Source organism: Apaloderma vittatum, unplaced genomic scaffold, assembly GCF_000703405.1.
Source record: "Apaloderma vittatum isolate BGI_N311 unplaced genomic scaffold, ASM70340v1 scaffold36, whole genome shotgun sequence".
Taxonomy (NCBI): domain Eukaryota; kingdom Metazoa; phylum Chordata; class Aves; order Trogoniformes; family Trogonidae; genus Apaloderma; species Apaloderma vittatum.
The window spans coordinates 21,923-39,609 of record NW_009720980.1 but is presented as its reverse complement, the minus strand read 5'-3'; the positions used below and the strand labels follow the sequence as shown (position 1 = coordinate 39,609).

Here is a 17,687-nt window from a genome sequence, read left to right as displayed (position 1 = left end):
TCCAGTACCTGAAGGGGCTACAAGAAGGCTGAGGGGGGACTTTTTACAAGGGCCTGTAGGGATAGGACAAGGGGAGATGGGTTTAAGTTGAAGGAGAATAGATTTAGATTAGATCTTAGGAAGAAATTCTTCAGTATGAGGGCAGCAAGACTTTGGAATAAACAAGGAGGCTGTGGATGCTCCATCCCTGGAAGTGTTCAAGGCCAGGCTGGATGGAGCACTGAGCAACCTGATCTGGTGGCAGATGTCCCTGCCTTGGCAGGGGGGTTGGAACTAGATGATCTTTGAGGTCCCTTCCAACCCAAATCATTCTATGATTCTATGATTCATAATATCTGGTTCTTTTTCCTGTTCATCTCCATATATAGAGAGGGCAGTGGTTGCAAGGAAGAATGCCAGGATTGTGCAATTGCTGCATGTGTATTGGAGATTAACTAAATCTATATCACATTTAATTTGAGGATTCATTTTTTTAGATTTGGAAACACTTACAAAATTTATTGATAATATTTACATTCAGTAATATCTAAAGGGTTTAACCGGGCTGGGGTGCAACAGGAACGCAGCCTCCGCTTTATAGTCTCGATTGACAAGGGTGGAAAGGGGGAAAAGATCACAAACAAGATTTACTGCTGCTGAAGTTGAACTGGTGGCAGCGCTCTGCTACCTGTGGGCATTGATGTGTACGCAGTGCCCTCAGCAGTGCAGGTCTGGTTTCAGAATCATAGAATCCTAGAGTGGTTTGTGTTGGAAGGGACCTTAAAGACCATCTCATTCCAACCTCCCCACCATGGGCAGGGCCACCTCCCACCAACCCAGGTTGCTCCCAGCCCCGCCCAACCTGGCCTTGGGTACATCAAGGGCAGGGGCTGCCCAGCTTCTCTGGGCAACCTGTGCCAGGGTCTCACCACCCTCACAGAGAAGAATTTCTTCATAAAATCTAATCAAAATCTGGTCTCTTTCAGTTCGAAACCATTACCCCTTGTCCTGTCTCTACACTGATGGAGTGTCACTCCCCAGCTTTCCTGTAGCCCCCGTTCAGGGGCTGGGAGGCCTCTGTAAGGTCTCCCCAGAGCCTTCTCTTCCCCAGGGCTGAACAGCCCCAACTTTCTCAGCCTGTCCTCAGAGGGGAGATGCTCCAACCCCTTGATCATCTTCGTGGCCTCCTCTGGACCCACCCCAACAAGTCCATGTCTTCCCTGACGTTTTGATGGGCTCCACAGCGTTGCAGCCCTGTAGATATATCTTAGGACGGGCTTGCTGTGGTGTGACCCATGGGCTGCAAAGCTGTGGTGGCACAATGGCATTCAGGCTGAGCTATACCTGCACGGCATTTCAGCCACTTGGCTCCTCTTGGGATCATAGAATCGTACAACACTTCCGGTTGGAAGAGACCTTCAAGGTCATCAAGCCCAACCTTTGTCCCAGCCCTATCAACAAGGCTAACCCATATCCCTCGGCACAACATCCATCTTAAACACCTCCTTCTCTCCTCTGCCCTGTTGGTAATCCAGAATCCCTTCGCCTCGTGATGATCAGGTGCAATTAGCATTAAATGACATACAGCCTTAGCCCCGAGTCGGTGCTTCGAGTTGCCAAACATGCTTTGGAAACACGTCGCAATGTCTGTGCTTACCCAGGATTCTGTGGAAGTACTGAATGAGTTTGTTTACAGTGTTGATGCAAATCTGAAATTATTTAGACTTTCATTTATTTCCAGTCTCGTTCAGCTCCAAAGCTATTTGCCTGAGATCATCCGTAAATATTTTGACAGCAGGAAAGAGAGTAGAAGTGCTTCGGGTTTGGAGAGGGACTGGTTAAATTTGGAAAATGCAGACGGAGAACGAGGACAAGGGAAATTATGGTAACACCATTTTCTTTGAAATGAAAATGTGCAGAAGGAGTTATGGATGGCTGAAGTTAAAAAGGAAATGGCAGTCAAAATGAAGAAAGGTTAAGTGATTTTGAAAGGTTTCACTTGCTGACTTACCAAACAACTGAATATTGGTTTAGTTTCTATAAATTGGTAGCACGTTCTGAGTCTAAATTAACTCAGCCTCATATGTGAAAATACACTCCATTTTCTGTAGAAATGCCTTTACTATTAAATTTGTGTTAATTTTTGTTTAGAAATAAAAATATGCTCCATATTATCATTCTAGATGAAATACATAATAGGGATAAAAGCATGAAAACATTCAAATCCTTCCATTTGCAAAAATTGCACTGCAGAGTGTACAGTCTGCCTTGTGATTTCCTGCAGACGTGATCCCTCATTACGGTGATTGTAATTAGTCGTTCTGATGCGGATTTCATCTTCACGGCACTTCACAAACATGAGGCAACTCATGCTCATTCCAGTCCCCTTCCTTAGATAAATAATATGATGAACCATGTTGTAGAAATGAGAGAAATGAAAAGAAGGGGTAGAACATCACGTGGAGCTGTACGGAAAGGTTTTTGTAGGGACCAGGTTCTACCCCTCATGAGCATCCGTCGTTTTTCTATCTTTTAAGAAGGTCACCACTCAGTCTTTGCCCAAGCATCTGCCTCGTTTTCTTTAGGACTCAAAAGCTCCTTTTCCCTCACTCAGCCATACCAGTGTAGTTCCAGGCCCATATTTTCTCTTTACTTCACTCCCTTGCTTTAAGAGCATAAATGTGTGTCCTTTCTCCCTTCGATCTCCCGTAACCATTCTTCATTTTGCCACTCCTCATCTTCTCCGCCGTCAGAAGCTTTTTGCCTCTTCAGGCTGCTGCTTCCCATCCCTTCTCTCTCAGTTTAGTGATGGACCTGGCATTGCTACATTAATGGTTGGACTCAATGATCTTAAAGGTCTTCCAACCTAAACCAGTCTATGATTCCATGACCGTCTTTCAGTCCGTTCTTGGGTTTGCGGGATGGGTTGTTGTCTCCTCGTTTCCAGGGAGGAGCAGAGATGGAGAGTAAAGTGGTGGGATCCAAGCCACGTCTTGCTTTTGTGGCACCGACTGGGCTCCAAATTGCCAATTCCTAGGAAAAATAGATATTCTAGGGAAAACAGATATTCTAGGTCCCAGTTGGGTGTTTGTGCCACTAAATCCCAGGTACCCGTGCCCTGCCTGACTCCTCAGCCTGTCCGGGCAGCAGTCTCGTCATACTGACACTCATACGAACCCTTAATGTTCCTCTCTTGTTTTTCAGTCAGCATCTAGGACTGGGAATTTTCGTAAAAGTCTTATTTTTTTCCCAAGTTTTCCTGATCTATTAAGAAATATGATTTCGATTAGGGGGCCGGTTAGCTCAGTCAGTAGAGCGTAGCGCTAACGACGCCAAGGTCGCGGGTTCGATTCCCGTTCGGTCCCCATGTGTTGCCTGATCTAGCCGAGAGGTGACATCCCTGGCGGCAGGGAGGTTGGATTAAAATGATCTCTAAGGTCCCTTCCAGCCCAGGCCATTCTATGAGTCTATGAGTCCATGAGACTTGCAGACCAAAAGCCAAATAAAATCTGTCCAACGTTGATTTGGGGACTTTGAGTGGTCGGCTCTTCTATGTGTGTTTCCAGGGGCCTTTTGGTTTTCAGGAGGTCTTGGCACCTGAAATATTTCTTATTTACACAGTGCTTTAAAACAGGTGGCACTGGGGGTGGTCTGTACAGGATGGATGGAGGAATTGATTGTGTGCATGAAGGTTTTCCCCAGGAGCACCATTCCCTGTCTTAGGTGGTGTGGACAGGGGATGTAAATTTAAAGGGAAGGGTAGTACGAACCAAATGGATTTATAACTCACTCCAAATCTCATTTTTTTTTAATAAAGTGAGGTCAGCGATGCCAGCCAAATATCAGCAGCGGAGGCAGATCGTCAAGTTTGATCTTAGATAGCCTGGTGTGCTAATTTAAGCATCTTTTTGGGTTTGAGTGGTTCTTTATATTTAGAGCAGGAAAAAAACCCACAGAAATATGCATTTTAAAATATTCTTGCTGCTCCTCATTAAGATTGTTGGCTTCTGAAGAGCTGAAGGATATTGTTAAATTTCTTCGGGTCAGTTGAGACGGCTGCTGAATTTCATGGTTGAAAAGCAAGAGAGGAAACAGAACCGATGGAAATATAATGAATATTTGTTCAAAGCAATATCTGCAAATTGCCCGTCCTGTCTAATATAGATTATAGATATCGGGTGGAGAGAGAGATGATTATGAAGTGAAATCAATCAATGCCATTTATCCAGAGTCTTAGGTTCTGGGTTTCTTTGTGGGCAGGCTGTGCTTACACATTATGGGGTATCTCGTCGGGCTAGCAGGAATCATTTTATTTCTGAAGCAATCTGATCATTTTACTTGATTTGCACCAAACAGAGACATGTGGGTAATGCCGCCGCAGCTATTTGGCACATCGGATGTACAGCGTTTTCAGGCATGTGAGACAGTGCATTTTGGTGGGTTTTATTAAGATTTATTTCATTCTGATGTTGTTTAACCAAGGTATGTAATCCATTTTTTTTGTTGTTGTTCTGTGATTGTTTTTTTCAACAGATGTGGGAAGAGGCCATTGCCTTGGGTAAAGAACTTGCAGAACAGTATGAAAATGAAATGTTTGATTATGAACAACTCAGTGAACTGCTGGTAGGTTTTTTTAATGACATAGACACTGCAACAATTTTTTTCAGAATTTAATTTCTAAGCTTCAAAAATTCTTTTGAAAACCTCTCTTATGACAGTTAAATGCAGAAATGAATGCTCGCTTTGACGTTGTTGGACAAATATTGATCAACTGGTTACCACTGGAGTGCCTGAAAATGATTGAATTCTGTTTTTTTTTAGCTGAAAGAAAAATATTTCGTAATGTAAAGCTGATTTATTTGGAGTATAAAAGGAAATTTGGAATTTAAATATAAATGGAAACTCGAAAAAAATCCCCATTCTCTTTCAAGTGTCTTTCCATATTCACGTTTCTTTTTTTAGGCACGAATAATGCCCAAGCATTCATGTCTAGAGCCAGTTATTTTTGCCCTGACGTTACCCATTTATTTTGCCAGCACCATTTATTTTATTCCTCTTCTCCAAAGAGCTACAGGGCAGCTCTCGCTGTTCTTCCTCGCTCCTCAACCATCTTCACAGGAGTTGGGACACGATTCCGGTTTGGTTCTGAAAACTCTTGACTTCCAGATTTTTGATACCGTTTCACACTCATCCGTAATTTCTTGGAATTGTTGATTGGTTTATCCCAGCCTGAGCCGGGCGTTAATTCAGCGTCGTTGCACCCTCTTTCTCCGCTGAGGATGGCTAGGAGCCACCTCCCCAGAAATATCTCAAACACTCCTTTCTTGGGGAGGAAAGAGTAAAAATTTAAATACCACACCTCTCAACTTTATGGTTTTTAATTCCTTTACGTGTTCTTTGTTTGGTCCCTGTTTCTCTCCTCCAGCTCTCCAGAGCTGAAGTCGTATCCCTTTTGGACGCTCCTCCTTTAGTGGCGTTTTCACCATTTTTAATAGGCAGATTGCAGTGATTTGCCTAAAAAAATCTGGAGCCTGGGCTGGGGAGGTGAGGGCTGCACGCACGGAGCAGCTCTCGGTGCCGTGCTATTCCTTGGCCGGCTGCCTGCGCCGCTGTCGGCCGGGCTGCCTTCAACAGAGAATATCCTTCATTTCAATATAAAAGGAATCTGGTGGAGATTGTTCCTCAGCTGGAAATGATTCCTACGTGTCAGAAATGATTATTCACCAGCGGGCAGCTACTCTCCGAGTCCCTCATTTCTAATTTTCCATCTCCTTCGTGCTTGCGCAGGGGAGCACGAACAGCTTTGTCACGCAGGCAGCCGCTCTTTACTTGTCATACTGTATCCATTTTGCAGAATTCTGAATTTGCTGAAGTCTGATTTGTAGCTGATGGCCAGTAATGCCGAGTTATGTATTCTTCGCCATTTCTCTCGCACAGTAAATATGTCATTGCTTACCTCAAGTGACAATTCCAGGCATAGTTCATCTCTGTATGGAAATAGAGTTTCTTCCAATAGGGAAGAACTTCCAGTTCTCACATCTGCTCTTTATTCATCAGACCGGAGAAATTGGGAGAGATGTCACAAAAATTAGTACCAGCACTGGGCATTTGTCCCTAATAAGGCAAAGAAATTCACGTTCTTGTATGAGAACGTTCCCGCAAACCCCGTCGGCTTTTCTTGTCTCTGCTCCTGAATAGCATTACAATGCTAGCTATTGGGTTTTTTTCCCCCCACAATAAAATCTGGAAGGTTTTTGTTCCTTTCTGTTCACCCTAGTGTCTCTTTTCTTCAAGCAATATTAAATATTAGGCTCCAAGACGATTTACAAATGACAAAATAGTTTTGCTACAGGTAAACTGAGAAATATATGGCAGATCTGGGTCTTTGTAGTCTTCTTGCCATTTGCTGTTATCTGTCGTATGGGAGCAGTCAAAAACCTCCCCCCAAATCAGAATTCATTCTCTTACAGAAGGTAATAGACTAAAAATAAGTTAACGAACAGATCATCTGAAGCTGCACATTTGTTATTATTTCATCATCTGAGATAAAGAAGGATTCTGCTTTGAAAGCAGATGGCGTCTGACATACGTGTGTTTATTCCCAAAGATACGTTGTTTTTGCACTTCTCAACCGCGTGCTTTCCGTGCAGATAAAGAGTTGTAAATATGGAGAAGAGGTAGTAGGGAAATGTAATGAAATGTAGCAGTCAGAAAACTGAGAAGTCAGCACCGTCGAGACGAGCTGGCTTTGGCCATGGGTGATTCACCGCTCCCGTGTTCTGGCATCGGCCGTGTCGCAACCGGGAATTCAGGCTGCCTTGTAAATTCTTGGCCTTCATCAAAATGGAGATGCTGGATATGAAACAGCGAGGTTCGCATAAGAATCGTCTATTAAAAGAGTCTATTATTTCAAAATATCAGGGTAAAACTGATACACAGGTGAAGAAAAAAGAGCCAATGGAACATCTGCGTCTTTTAAGTTAGAGATACATGTAGAAGAGATCTAGATCTTCAGTGTAAGGAGTATACTTATAGATATGAAAGTATATATACTTATATATAAGTACACATGTAAGTGTATGTACTCATATATATATGAGACTCTTTATACTCAAGATCTAGGTCATTGAAGTTAGGCCATTAAAATTCCTTCTATTTATTTTGCAGAGAAAGCAAGCCCAGTTCTATGAGAACATTGTGAAGGTGATAAGACCGAAACCAGACTACTTTGCTGTTGGATACTATGGCCAGGGATTTCCAACATTCATAAGGGTAAGTGTCCACTTTTTTCCACAGGTGATAGCTAAGTTTCTTGCTTTTGAAATTTCCCTCTAGTTACAGAGAAAGTACATTATTCTATGTCAGTGTGTTATTTACCATCTGCCCAACACTGATGGTTGGTTTTTAGGTGTGTAAAACAAACTGGGCAACTGTAAACTGTTCCAGTTCTCTACCCTTAAGTCATAACACCCTTTTTCTAATAAGTGTTCTAATAAATGTTTTCACCAAGTGTTCATTTTGAGAGGAGTAATGAGGTTAAGCATATTCAGCTGCAAGTGTTATATTCATATAAAAACTTACTTTAATATGTTTGATGAGTTAAAAATATGCAAGTTGTCTTTTACATTATTCTTTAGAATTTAGCGTGTTTGTTCAATGCATAAATGGGCTGGGTAAAATATATCTTCATTTTCTATGTTGTTGAAAGAAGAAATCAATACTTAGAAATACAGTATATTTAATTTAAAAGTTATGCTGTGTGCAGACAACTGTACAAAAATAACCTGTGCAAAAAAATCTAACAGATAAAGTTTGAGGTGTATTAGTCTTTCTAAAAGTCAAGTGCCTATGGACCTTCCTCCAAAAAACTGACATTGTTTTCTGTTTATGCTTTTCTCTGCTGCTCTTGCTCCCTCACCTCAATGCGTTTTAATAGTGTTTGTGTATAAAGAGCCTAATTCTGTTTATTTACATCCATTCCAACATCAGCTCTTGAAGGTGAATGATAAGACTTATCAGAAGGGGCTTTTGGATTTGGTAGAGGACGTAATTTGCCTTAATATATTTTCAATTAGCACTTTTTTAATAAATCCTTAATATCATTTATTTGGAGCCCACTGAATCTAGGGGGTTTTACACACAGGCCTTAGAAGTAAGAGTGGGCTTGGTGATCTCAGGGCTGAATGGGAGGTGAGGAGATCCATTTGTGCTTTATTGAATTAGCATAAAACCATGTCACAGTGTGAGGAATGTAAAATTTCAGAGTTAGCGGTGTTGGGGCAGCGCTTCCAAGACCCCAGTTCCTTGCCGAGGGTACCAGTGCAAGGATTTCACCTCCCAATTTGTTTCCAGAACAAAGTCTTCATTTACCGGGGGAAGGAGTACGAACGCCGTGAAGACTTCGAAGCGAGGTTGTTGACTCAGTTTCCAAACGCAGAAAAAATGAAAACGACGTCCCCGCCGGGCGATGACATTAAAAACTCCTCGGGCCAGTGTATCCTTGGGTTGCGCAGTGGCTCCCGGGTTGGGGATTCATGGCCAAAACAAACAGGAGGCCGTTGTAATTCAGCCTTTACGGGTGTAATGCCTTAATTCTGTTGTTCTTTCCTTCCTCCGTTTTCCCCTTGAGCTGCCTGTTCTGCATCATCAAAAGCTGCTTTTCAGTTCCTAACCTCTGAATTCAGATATTCAGTGCTTTACTGTAAAGCCGAAACTGGATTTGCCATCTAAATTTCACAGACCAGTGTCAGAACAAATCGTGAGGTGAGTTTGGGTTGGGTTTGCACTTTCGTCAGTCTCCTTTATAACACTTAAAACAAGTTCTTCTTGTCATGTAACGAGTCTGTACGCAGCCAGAGTGAGGGATATTCTTAATATTAGCAGACATTCCATCCAACACGCTGGGAAATGACAATCCCTTAAGCATTTTCTAGTCGTGCGTAAGTTTTTTTCCTAGTCCTGGAGTTAAGCAGCAGTTCCTAAACAGATAGTATTTGATTTTGATTGTGCTTCTCCCTTTCTTTCCAGTTTCTATAGGGTGAATGAAGTCCAACGGTTTGAGTATTCACGCCCTGTTCGAAAAGGAGAGAAAAACCCCGACAATGAATTTGCGGTAAAAATATAAAATACAACAGACTACTTTTGGGGTTTGCTTCCTTATTCCCCTTCATTTTGAGAATCTGAATCATTCATTATGTTTTGGTTGTTGAAAAATAAGTTCTCAGTTTCAATGTCGTTATTTTGCGTGGAATTCAGTTAAACCAATTCATCATGTTCTTGTTTTTACAAATAGAAGAGTGGGCAAAGCTGTATTGAGGAAAAAAAGTTGGAAATGGTTAAACCTGAAAAGATAGATGTCTCTTGCCAGCGTGCCTTAACATGAAGATTGCCGTCAGGAATCTATTTTTTTTTTTTTTTTACTAAAGCATATGTTTCATCTAATGGTCAATAAAACTCCCTTTGAGCACAGCTTGTATTCTTCAAAACGTTTACAAGAGGTTACATCAAATTGATTGCCTTTTTTTTTTATAGACACCATTTTATTCATGGGAGTTCTAGTGAGCACAGTTAGTAGTAAAGTAGTAGTAGTAATTAAAGTAATAAATTAATGCATTTCTTGAGTGAAGAGCTTGGTTTTCTGTGTAGTAAACAGGCTCTAATCTAATCAATGCGCCAATAAATGCCAAGTATTTGGTTCCCTGCTGCTAAGACTGAATGTTTATTCAGGGACTCCTTTAGTGTCGGTGCCTTTTCTTGGTGGCTGTTGTATCAAAAATTGCTAATTTTCTAATCTACGTGGGTGTAGCTGAGGAAGCAGGAAACCCTCATTTTCTAAGACCATAATGCTAGACGGTGCTACCGCTCACAACGCGTTTTGAGTGTAGCTAAGAAAATTTAGGCATATCTAAATGACTTTGAAAGCTCTTCTTCTGTTGATGGAGGATGGAATATATTTGGTTTATAAAAAAAGCCTCATAAGAAATAAGGTGAACTACCAGCGTGTGCCAGTTCTAACAAAATCAGATTGAGATGTCTTTGACATCGGTTATGAACCAAATACACCCGTGCGAAGGAAGAGGTGTTAAATCACGTATCCTTAAATTCAGCCCAGTGGGGAGATGTTGCAACGAAGCCGTTGCAGTTAACGGCTCAGGTGAAATCACTGAATGACAAATTCTGGTCAGGATCTGACAAATTCTGCTCAAGTGCAAGCCCTGCCCCAGTCAGGGCCAGCTCCAGGCTCAGACCCAGCTTCTTGGGTCTATACCCCTGCGGGTATCGAACCCCCCAGAGATGGAGATGTCTCTTCCACCTTCCTGGGGTAGAATCATAGAATGGCGTAGGCTGGAAGGGACCTTAGAGAAGCTTTTCCTAAATTAAGATGTTGTGGTTCTGTAGAGGGTGGTCCTTAAAAGCTGTCTCCCGGAGAGAACGTCAGGCCAGTAAAACCAGTGGATCTTTTCCGTAGTGTTCTTTGGTAAGAGAGCAGTTGTTCTCTATAAGTCACGTACTGGATTTAAATCAGTGCCACTCCATCATCTCCCCAGGCAGATAACATTTAAAATTCCCCCCGGCTTCATAATATCTGTCGTACTCTAGTTCCTTTTCCTCGTGATAATGTTTTAAGGCTTTGCTTAAGATAAAAGCTATCAATCTGCTAACATGATGTTTATGTTGCGTTTGCAGAATATGTGGATTGAGAGAACCATCTATGTGACAGCGTATAAATTACCGGGGATTCTGAGGTGGTTTGAAGTCAAATCGGTTTTCATGGTAAGATCAATTTGGCTTTATTGAGATTGCATAAAAGAGCAGGGCTCTCCCGCAGCCCCGGAGCATTTATATTTCTGCACGCCTGTGCTTCAGTGCTGTGAAGAAGCAATCAGTGTGGCTCTGGCTGGTGTCCTAAGACAAGGGGAACTGGCTTGCTGAGGATGCTGATTATTGACGGAGGGTGACCCGAGTAATGCTTTTCCACTCCTGAGAGGAGGAAATGCGGGCTCGGTCTTGCTCTTTTAGGGCAAGGTCTGATCAAGTGCCTGAAGTACTTTTAGCTCTGGCTTGCAGCAGGTGAGCCATTACAGCCTGGGGCGTAAGCCGCGTGCCCCAAATGAAGAGGCGGAGGGGAACTCTGCTACATCAAGTTGAAACCAGAATTTTGGAAAAAGAGGATTTGGGGTGTTTTGATTGTAATCCTTCCCAAATCAACTGGAAATCAAATGCCCTCCGTGTGCCTGCGTTTCTTCTCTCCTTAACTTTGGTGATTAAAGGTTGTTTTTGTTTCTTTTCCGTCATTAGCTAAAATACACTCTGGCAACCTCGTGGAGTAACTCCAAATTACGCATTTCTCTGTTCTACCTTTTAGACTGTTTAGATAAAACATACCCATTAAACGCCTTTAAGATTAAATTATTCTTACGCAGCTGTAATTTTTAAGCAGCAATAAAAACATTGTTACTGCTGTTTTTAAATCTCTCTTGTGAGGCTTATTTTTAAAGGAAAAGAACAATTTGCATATGATTAATTAAAACCTTTTTTCATTGCTCCATTGAGGTTCTGTTGGACAGTTGTATTTAGATGAACAGAAGTAATGCAGAAAATTACTATGGTATCTATAGTAACAGAATATGAATGTGATGTTTGACAGTAATAGGCAGCTGAATAAAACACGCTGAATTTTTAATGAATTTTGTATTTTCAATATAATCCCGATCGAGAAGATTGTATTTATCTTCATGATTGCAAAAAGTGCTGTTGGTAAAGGCTGGCAAATCTGATATAAGTAAGGATTATATCAGTCACATAGCTGAAAAATGATACAGGAATGGAACTTAATAATAGGTGGGAAGACAGCAACGGATAACTTTTGACCGAGCTCTGGCGTAGTTACTACAAAATCAATATTGACTGTCTTCAAGATTCCTGTCAGCTAAGATACTGGAAGCACGGGGTTTACATCCTTGTAATGCTAAATTTTGATTATGGATGTAGATATTATTGATGTTTTCCTAAACACGATGAATTAAAGTAGCTTTCTTGATGGAACTAGAATCTATTTTCTGATGGAACTAGAATCTATTTTCTTGATGGAACTAGAATATGTTTAAAGGAAGAGGTGAGATCATATCAAATCAGCGCTGAGAGAGAAGGGAGTAATTTAATAAATGCAGTGTATTGTGTAATGTAACCCATAGGAACATGCATAATTTCCTTAAATCTATTTGCTTTTAAAATTCCTTCTGAGTACTTTTACCTAAACCTTTTCAGTCTGTTCATTATCTGCGAGAAATTTGTTGTACACATTCACGATTCTGCACCTGATTCGTTTTAGCTGGACGCAAAGAGTTGTAGGGGAAAAGTTTGCTGTGGCCAGCCAATGAATGAGAAAATGGATTTTTGAATTGCACTTTGGTTTTAAAAAGTGCAAACACTAATCTGTGTTTTGTCTTGGTGTTTAGCTTTTTGGTGTTGCAAATGTATCAGGAGTGTATGTTTGCCCTGAATAGATTGTGTCGCGTCCAGAGTTAACGAGCTACTTGGAACGAGCCTCATAATTTGCGAGTACAGATATTTTTAATAAATAGCTTTCAGTAAGTTCCAAAGCACAGCTTATAGTAGTAGGATGGGAACTGCAATTCTCCATCTGCTTTTAAAAAATCAAAGGGAGGGTTGTAAGAGTAGTAAAAGAAAGGAGAATGAGAAAGCAAGCCATGATTGCAGATACAGAAAAGTCAGAACCGATGTCTGTCAGCTCAATGAGTGCTAATTTCTGGAGATATTCAAGAGCTTTAAAAGCAATGGTTCATCAGCACATTATTGCGTAGTCGTAAGCCCGTTAATACAAATGACAGAATCCTAAATTTAGCGTGTGATGTTCACAACGGTACTTGCCGAATGAGACGTTGCAAATGGTTTTGCTTCCCCGGTCCAGCTCTGAGCCGTCGGCCGGCCGGCTGAGCCGGCTCCGCTCCGCAGCCGCGGCACAACCCTCGGGCTCGTTACCTGCCTCCCAGAATAATCCAGACTCCTTAAAATGCTAATTAAAACATCCTTGATGTAATCAGACGGCAGGTGTAAGAGTAACAACTAAAGAGATTTGATTATAAGTGGTTCTCAGAAACGCGGTAACTATTGATAGCCAGGTAGAAGTGCTGCTTTGTTTATGTAGCATTTATGTAAATTAGAGTGTAATCAAATATACGCTTGCATTTTCCTCACAGGCCTCAATTAACCTTCCTTTTCTGTTCTTCCCATGACATTTTATTTAGTGGGAGTAGACTATGTCTTCCAATGAGGACTGTCCATACTCTGAGTTGCTGCAAGTTAGTAATTTTTAGCCCGTTCACTAAAAGTACATATTTTAACAATATTTTAAATATTTTTGTACTGTTTTTTCAACAAGAGCAGCTGTTGTTCTGAAAGATGTAGTGTCTGGCCACAAATAATAGCTGGAGATCAGCCGATTAAATTAAAGCAGATTTTGCACAGTGTAAGAGCTAATTCACCCCGCGAAGACATCTGAGGAGCTCTCTTCACTGAAATCCAGGTTATGTGAAAAAGAAAATTTCTTCCTTCAGTTAACGAAGTTCAGATGAAGAAAGTGTGGCCTTGTATGAAAAAGCACAACAGACAGCTTAGAAGTCGTCTCTTCAATTTATTAAACTCCCTTTCCTTGGAAATATACCAATATAATCACTGCGAAAGTATCTTCTTGATTTTTGAGCTGCTTAGGATTACATTTTCCATCGGAAAATCCACATTAAGTTGTCATTTCTTTCTTCCCGTTACATTAAGCTGGATCTTCTTTGTACTGCTAAAACTCAGCAGCTCATAATCTCTGATGTTCTCCATAATCCTCGAAAAACCTCACGTGATCCCTGTCAGAGCATTTCTAAACATTTTGCTGTTGAGCTGAGATGTAATCCAGCCTACAGCAGCAAAATGCACTTCGCTTTCTCCACTGCTAGTGTTATCCTATCAGTTTACTACAGAGTTACTATGTCAGTTGCTGTAGAGCAGTACAGAGATACCAAATACATAATGCCCGAAACCATCCTTTCTGGTAATTATAGGTTAAAACAGCTTTTGTTCTGAAATTCTCAGAATGTTTCTAATTGTGGTCTGGTGGACAGCCAGTTCTGTGGCAGGTTGAAAACTCTTGCTCATTGATTACAACCTCATCTTCTTTGTATTTTAGATTGAAATTAGTCCCCTGGAAAATGCGATTGAAACCATGCAGCTGACGAACGATAAGATCAATAATATGGTTCAACAGCATTTAAACGATCCGAATCTACCCATTAACCCTCTCTCGATGCTGCTTAACGGCATCGTGGATCCTGCGGTCATGGGAGGGTTCACAAACTATGAGAAGGTAACGTCAAAAAATTACCTGTCCTGGAGCCTGGGCTCTCCTGGAATGCTGCCAGCCGCGTGCGTGTGTGGCTTTGTGTATAAGCTCTGTGTGAGTCTGCCTTCGCATGTGCTTTGTAAGCTTAAAACTTAACGTTTTTAAAGTCTTTCTGACATTTCTGCATAAATTTTTGCCTTTCTACGTTTGGAGTAAAAGTTAGCAGAGTACTTACGTAGGGACGTGGTGGACAGTTGCTTACAAGGGTGAAACAGGGACCCCAGGGGGGACTCTCAGGTGCTGGAGCATCAGAGCTGAAGCAGGAATTTCTGGGTCAACTTTGGTGACCGAAGAAACCGGCTGCAGTTCCCCACATTTGCTTTCAAATATGAGTTTTTCAAGGTTTGGTCAAATGGTAGAGACTTCTGAGATACCGGTGAGTTGCAAAGATGTCTAAGTAACCTTAATTTCATGTTTGCATTAGCTTTTAAAGTTATATGGGATGAGATACTAACATTGGGAAAATGTGCACTGTAGCTGTTTATGTTGTGAATATTAATCATATTAAGCTGGCATACACACCAACATGTGGGTTTTTAGACCTAAATGGACAAAGTACTTGCTGAGAGCCCTGTCACAGCACCCATCCATTTATGTCCTTTTGTAGCTCTAACTCATTTCACCTACCAAAAGTTCTTGTGTCCTGGGAGCTGCTCGTAAGACGTTTCAGAAATGTGCCAAGTCCTCTGCAGGGTTGCCCGCGAGATTTCATCTTGATCCCCACGTGCTCATCCGCCGACTTTCCTCATCACAAATGATTAATGTCTTAAATAGTTAAATTCCATACTTCTTTCCTCGATTTTTGCTTTGTGTTTGTAGCTGTTGCTGCTGTTTTGCGGAACTCTGGATTTGATTCATTTATCTTTGCTGTAGGTAATTCTTGCGTGGTGGATGTTGATTCATTTTCTGAAATAACTGATCATTTTTCTCTTTTGACCAGGCTTTTTTTACTGAAAAATACATGCACGAGCATCCAGAAGATCATGACAAGATTGAAAAACTGAAGGATCTGATCGCTTGGCAGGTAAAAAAATTTTAAGTCGGGTTGGTCAGGTCGAACTGCCATACAAAGACAGTTTAGTGTCAGTTTTGAGAAAATTCAGACATTAAGCTCTTCACCCTGTGAACATTTTTTTGCCATTTAAAACTGTCTTGGAACTTGAGCTAAAGTTCATCTTTTCAAATCTGACACCATTTGTCATTTGATAAACCTGCAAGGAGTGAACATGATCAACCTCTTTTTTTTTTTCTTTCTTTGTAACCACAGTACAGTGAAAAAAATCCCATCTATATCAAATGAGAAGATAGTTTGTAATAATATTGGCTGGTATTACTGGCAATTAAGTTTTGCATTTTAATTTCCTAATGCTGATTTCACAACTTCTTCTCGGTCAATAAGATAAAATGTCTAACCCTAAATTTTTCCTCCTGCTTGCACGCTCTGGGACACTTCCTTCACTTACTCACGTCTTTCTTCAAACACCACCTTTTCCATTTATTAAGCATTCTGTCTATACTTATAGTAACTCTTAGCACAGAATATTAAATGTGAGAGCTGCAAAAATTAACTTTGTATTTAGCAAATTCACCTCGATGTTGCGAAACCTTTGCTTCATTTGGTGTATAACTTACCATGGTGCCAAACCATTAATGATTCCTAAAGCGTGTGAAATTACTTGGTATTTTTATGGTGGCGTGTTAGAGCAGATATAATTTCAATATAAGATCACATGGGTAATATTTCTTGACCCAGAAATGGAACTCAGCTTTCAAGCCCTGTGCCTGAGGCAAAGCAGGAACCCTCTTGCGTGAGGAACTGCGTTTGTATGTACCAAAGGGTGGTTTTCAGCACAAATAAGAAACAATTCCGATTTTGTTCCCCAGTCATGTATTGGACATCTTCCAGTGCTCTCAAGATAATTTTATGATAACTAAAAAAATACCGGTATGATTGGAAGTGCTTTTCCCACAAAAGAAGAAAGTGCATTATTGTCTTTTCTATTCAATTTTGCCTTTATAACAAAGGGAATAATTTACATTTCCGTCATAGAGGTAGTAGAACCAAAGGTAGAGAATTGAAAATAAAAAAAATCCTCTGAAGACCATAAAACCATCACTGAATAAAACCCCTTTTGTTGTGGGGGAGAAAGAATATTTATTTATTTATTTTCTTGTGAGCTTTTACAGAAGATTAGATTTTAGGAGCTTTAAGTTTTACAGGGGAAAATAATTTGATCCCAGAAGTCTAGATTCATGTCAGCTCTCCGTCTTTGCCTCTGACAGCGATACTTGAAATGAATTACAGACACACTTTTCCTCACCAAAGATTCACTTTGGTGACATTTGTGTATTAAAACAATATTACTGTGTGAAAACATATGGCAGCTAATCACATCCTATTTTAATTGTTCAGTGATTTTAAATACATCCTTTCCCATCAGTATTGTAGTTCCAAAACAATAGAAAAACAGAGGCGAGGGATCAAAAAACAATTTTTACACCTGAAAACTCTTTTCGCTAAAAGGTCTCGCCGTTTCGCGGTGGAAATCAGAACTTCAGAATTACCTTGGACGTTTCATAAACGTTTAGTGTGTCCTAAGACTTAAACCCTCTCAGATTATTTCAGATTTCTGAGTGGTGGCGAGGCGGGAGCTGGGCTCGGGAGAGGAAGGCGTTGGGGAAAAGTTGCGGCGCGAGGCAGCAGCCTGAATCCATCATAGGCTTGGCAGTGATTGAAAGGAAAAATGAGTTTTCATTTTTCAATAATGTGGAGCTTGGAGTTTTGTAATCACATGGAGATTTTCTTTATGCTGTATAAATCAATCTGGATATATGAAATAGTAGCCTGACAATCATATTATCAGCTGACTAGTTAAATTTAATTTTTTTTTCTGTCCCCTTGCCTTACCTTTTTCTCTGTTGTTCAATGGAATTCGTTCTCCTCAAGATATTATCCTTTTATAATTCCTGTGAAAGTTAAGTTTTTTCTGTTATTTTTTTCAGACAAATATCCCTAATAAAGCGATGTCCTTTTCATCCAACTTGGAAAAAAATGTTGCTGTGCCACTGCATAACTTCAAGCTGATTTTTTTATTTTAATTGGTGCCTCCTCTTGCCTGTTCCTTGATCTCTTGACTCAGCAGTTCCTGGACCAGGAGACCACCAGGCGTTAGGACATCCCATCCCATCCCATCCCATCCCAACTCAATCCAACCCAACCCAACCCAACCCAACCTCACTCCAGCAGACCTGGCCATCAACCCTCCTACTATTTTGCCAAATATTCTGCATGACTGGT

General features: G+C 40.9%; 1 protein-coding gene across 1 annotated transcript in view; it reads left to right on the top strand.

Annotated features, from left to right (window-relative positions):
- Positions 1-4,512: 4,512 nt before the first annotated feature.
- LOC104275254 (dedicator of cytokinesis protein 1-like) overlaps positions 4,513-17,687 on the top strand; it is a gene marked incomplete at both ends in the record, with an annotated part of 34,437 nt that continues 21,262 nt past the window's right edge. The window contains 8 exons of the mRNA XM_009871168.1: positions 4,513-4,602; positions 7,147-7,251; positions 8,332-8,473; positions 8,664-8,742; positions 9,007-9,091; positions 10,666-10,752; positions 14,177-14,353; positions 15,330-15,413. Of these exons, the coding sequence (XP_009869470.1) occupies positions 4,513-4,602; positions 7,147-7,251; positions 8,332-8,473; positions 8,664-8,742; positions 9,007-9,091; positions 10,666-10,752; positions 14,177-14,353; positions 15,330-15,413 (849 nt within the window). The remainder of the gene's footprint in view (positions 4,603-7,146; positions 7,252-8,331; positions 8,474-8,663; positions 8,743-9,006; positions 9,092-10,665; positions 10,753-14,176; positions 14,354-15,329; positions 15,414-17,687) is intronic.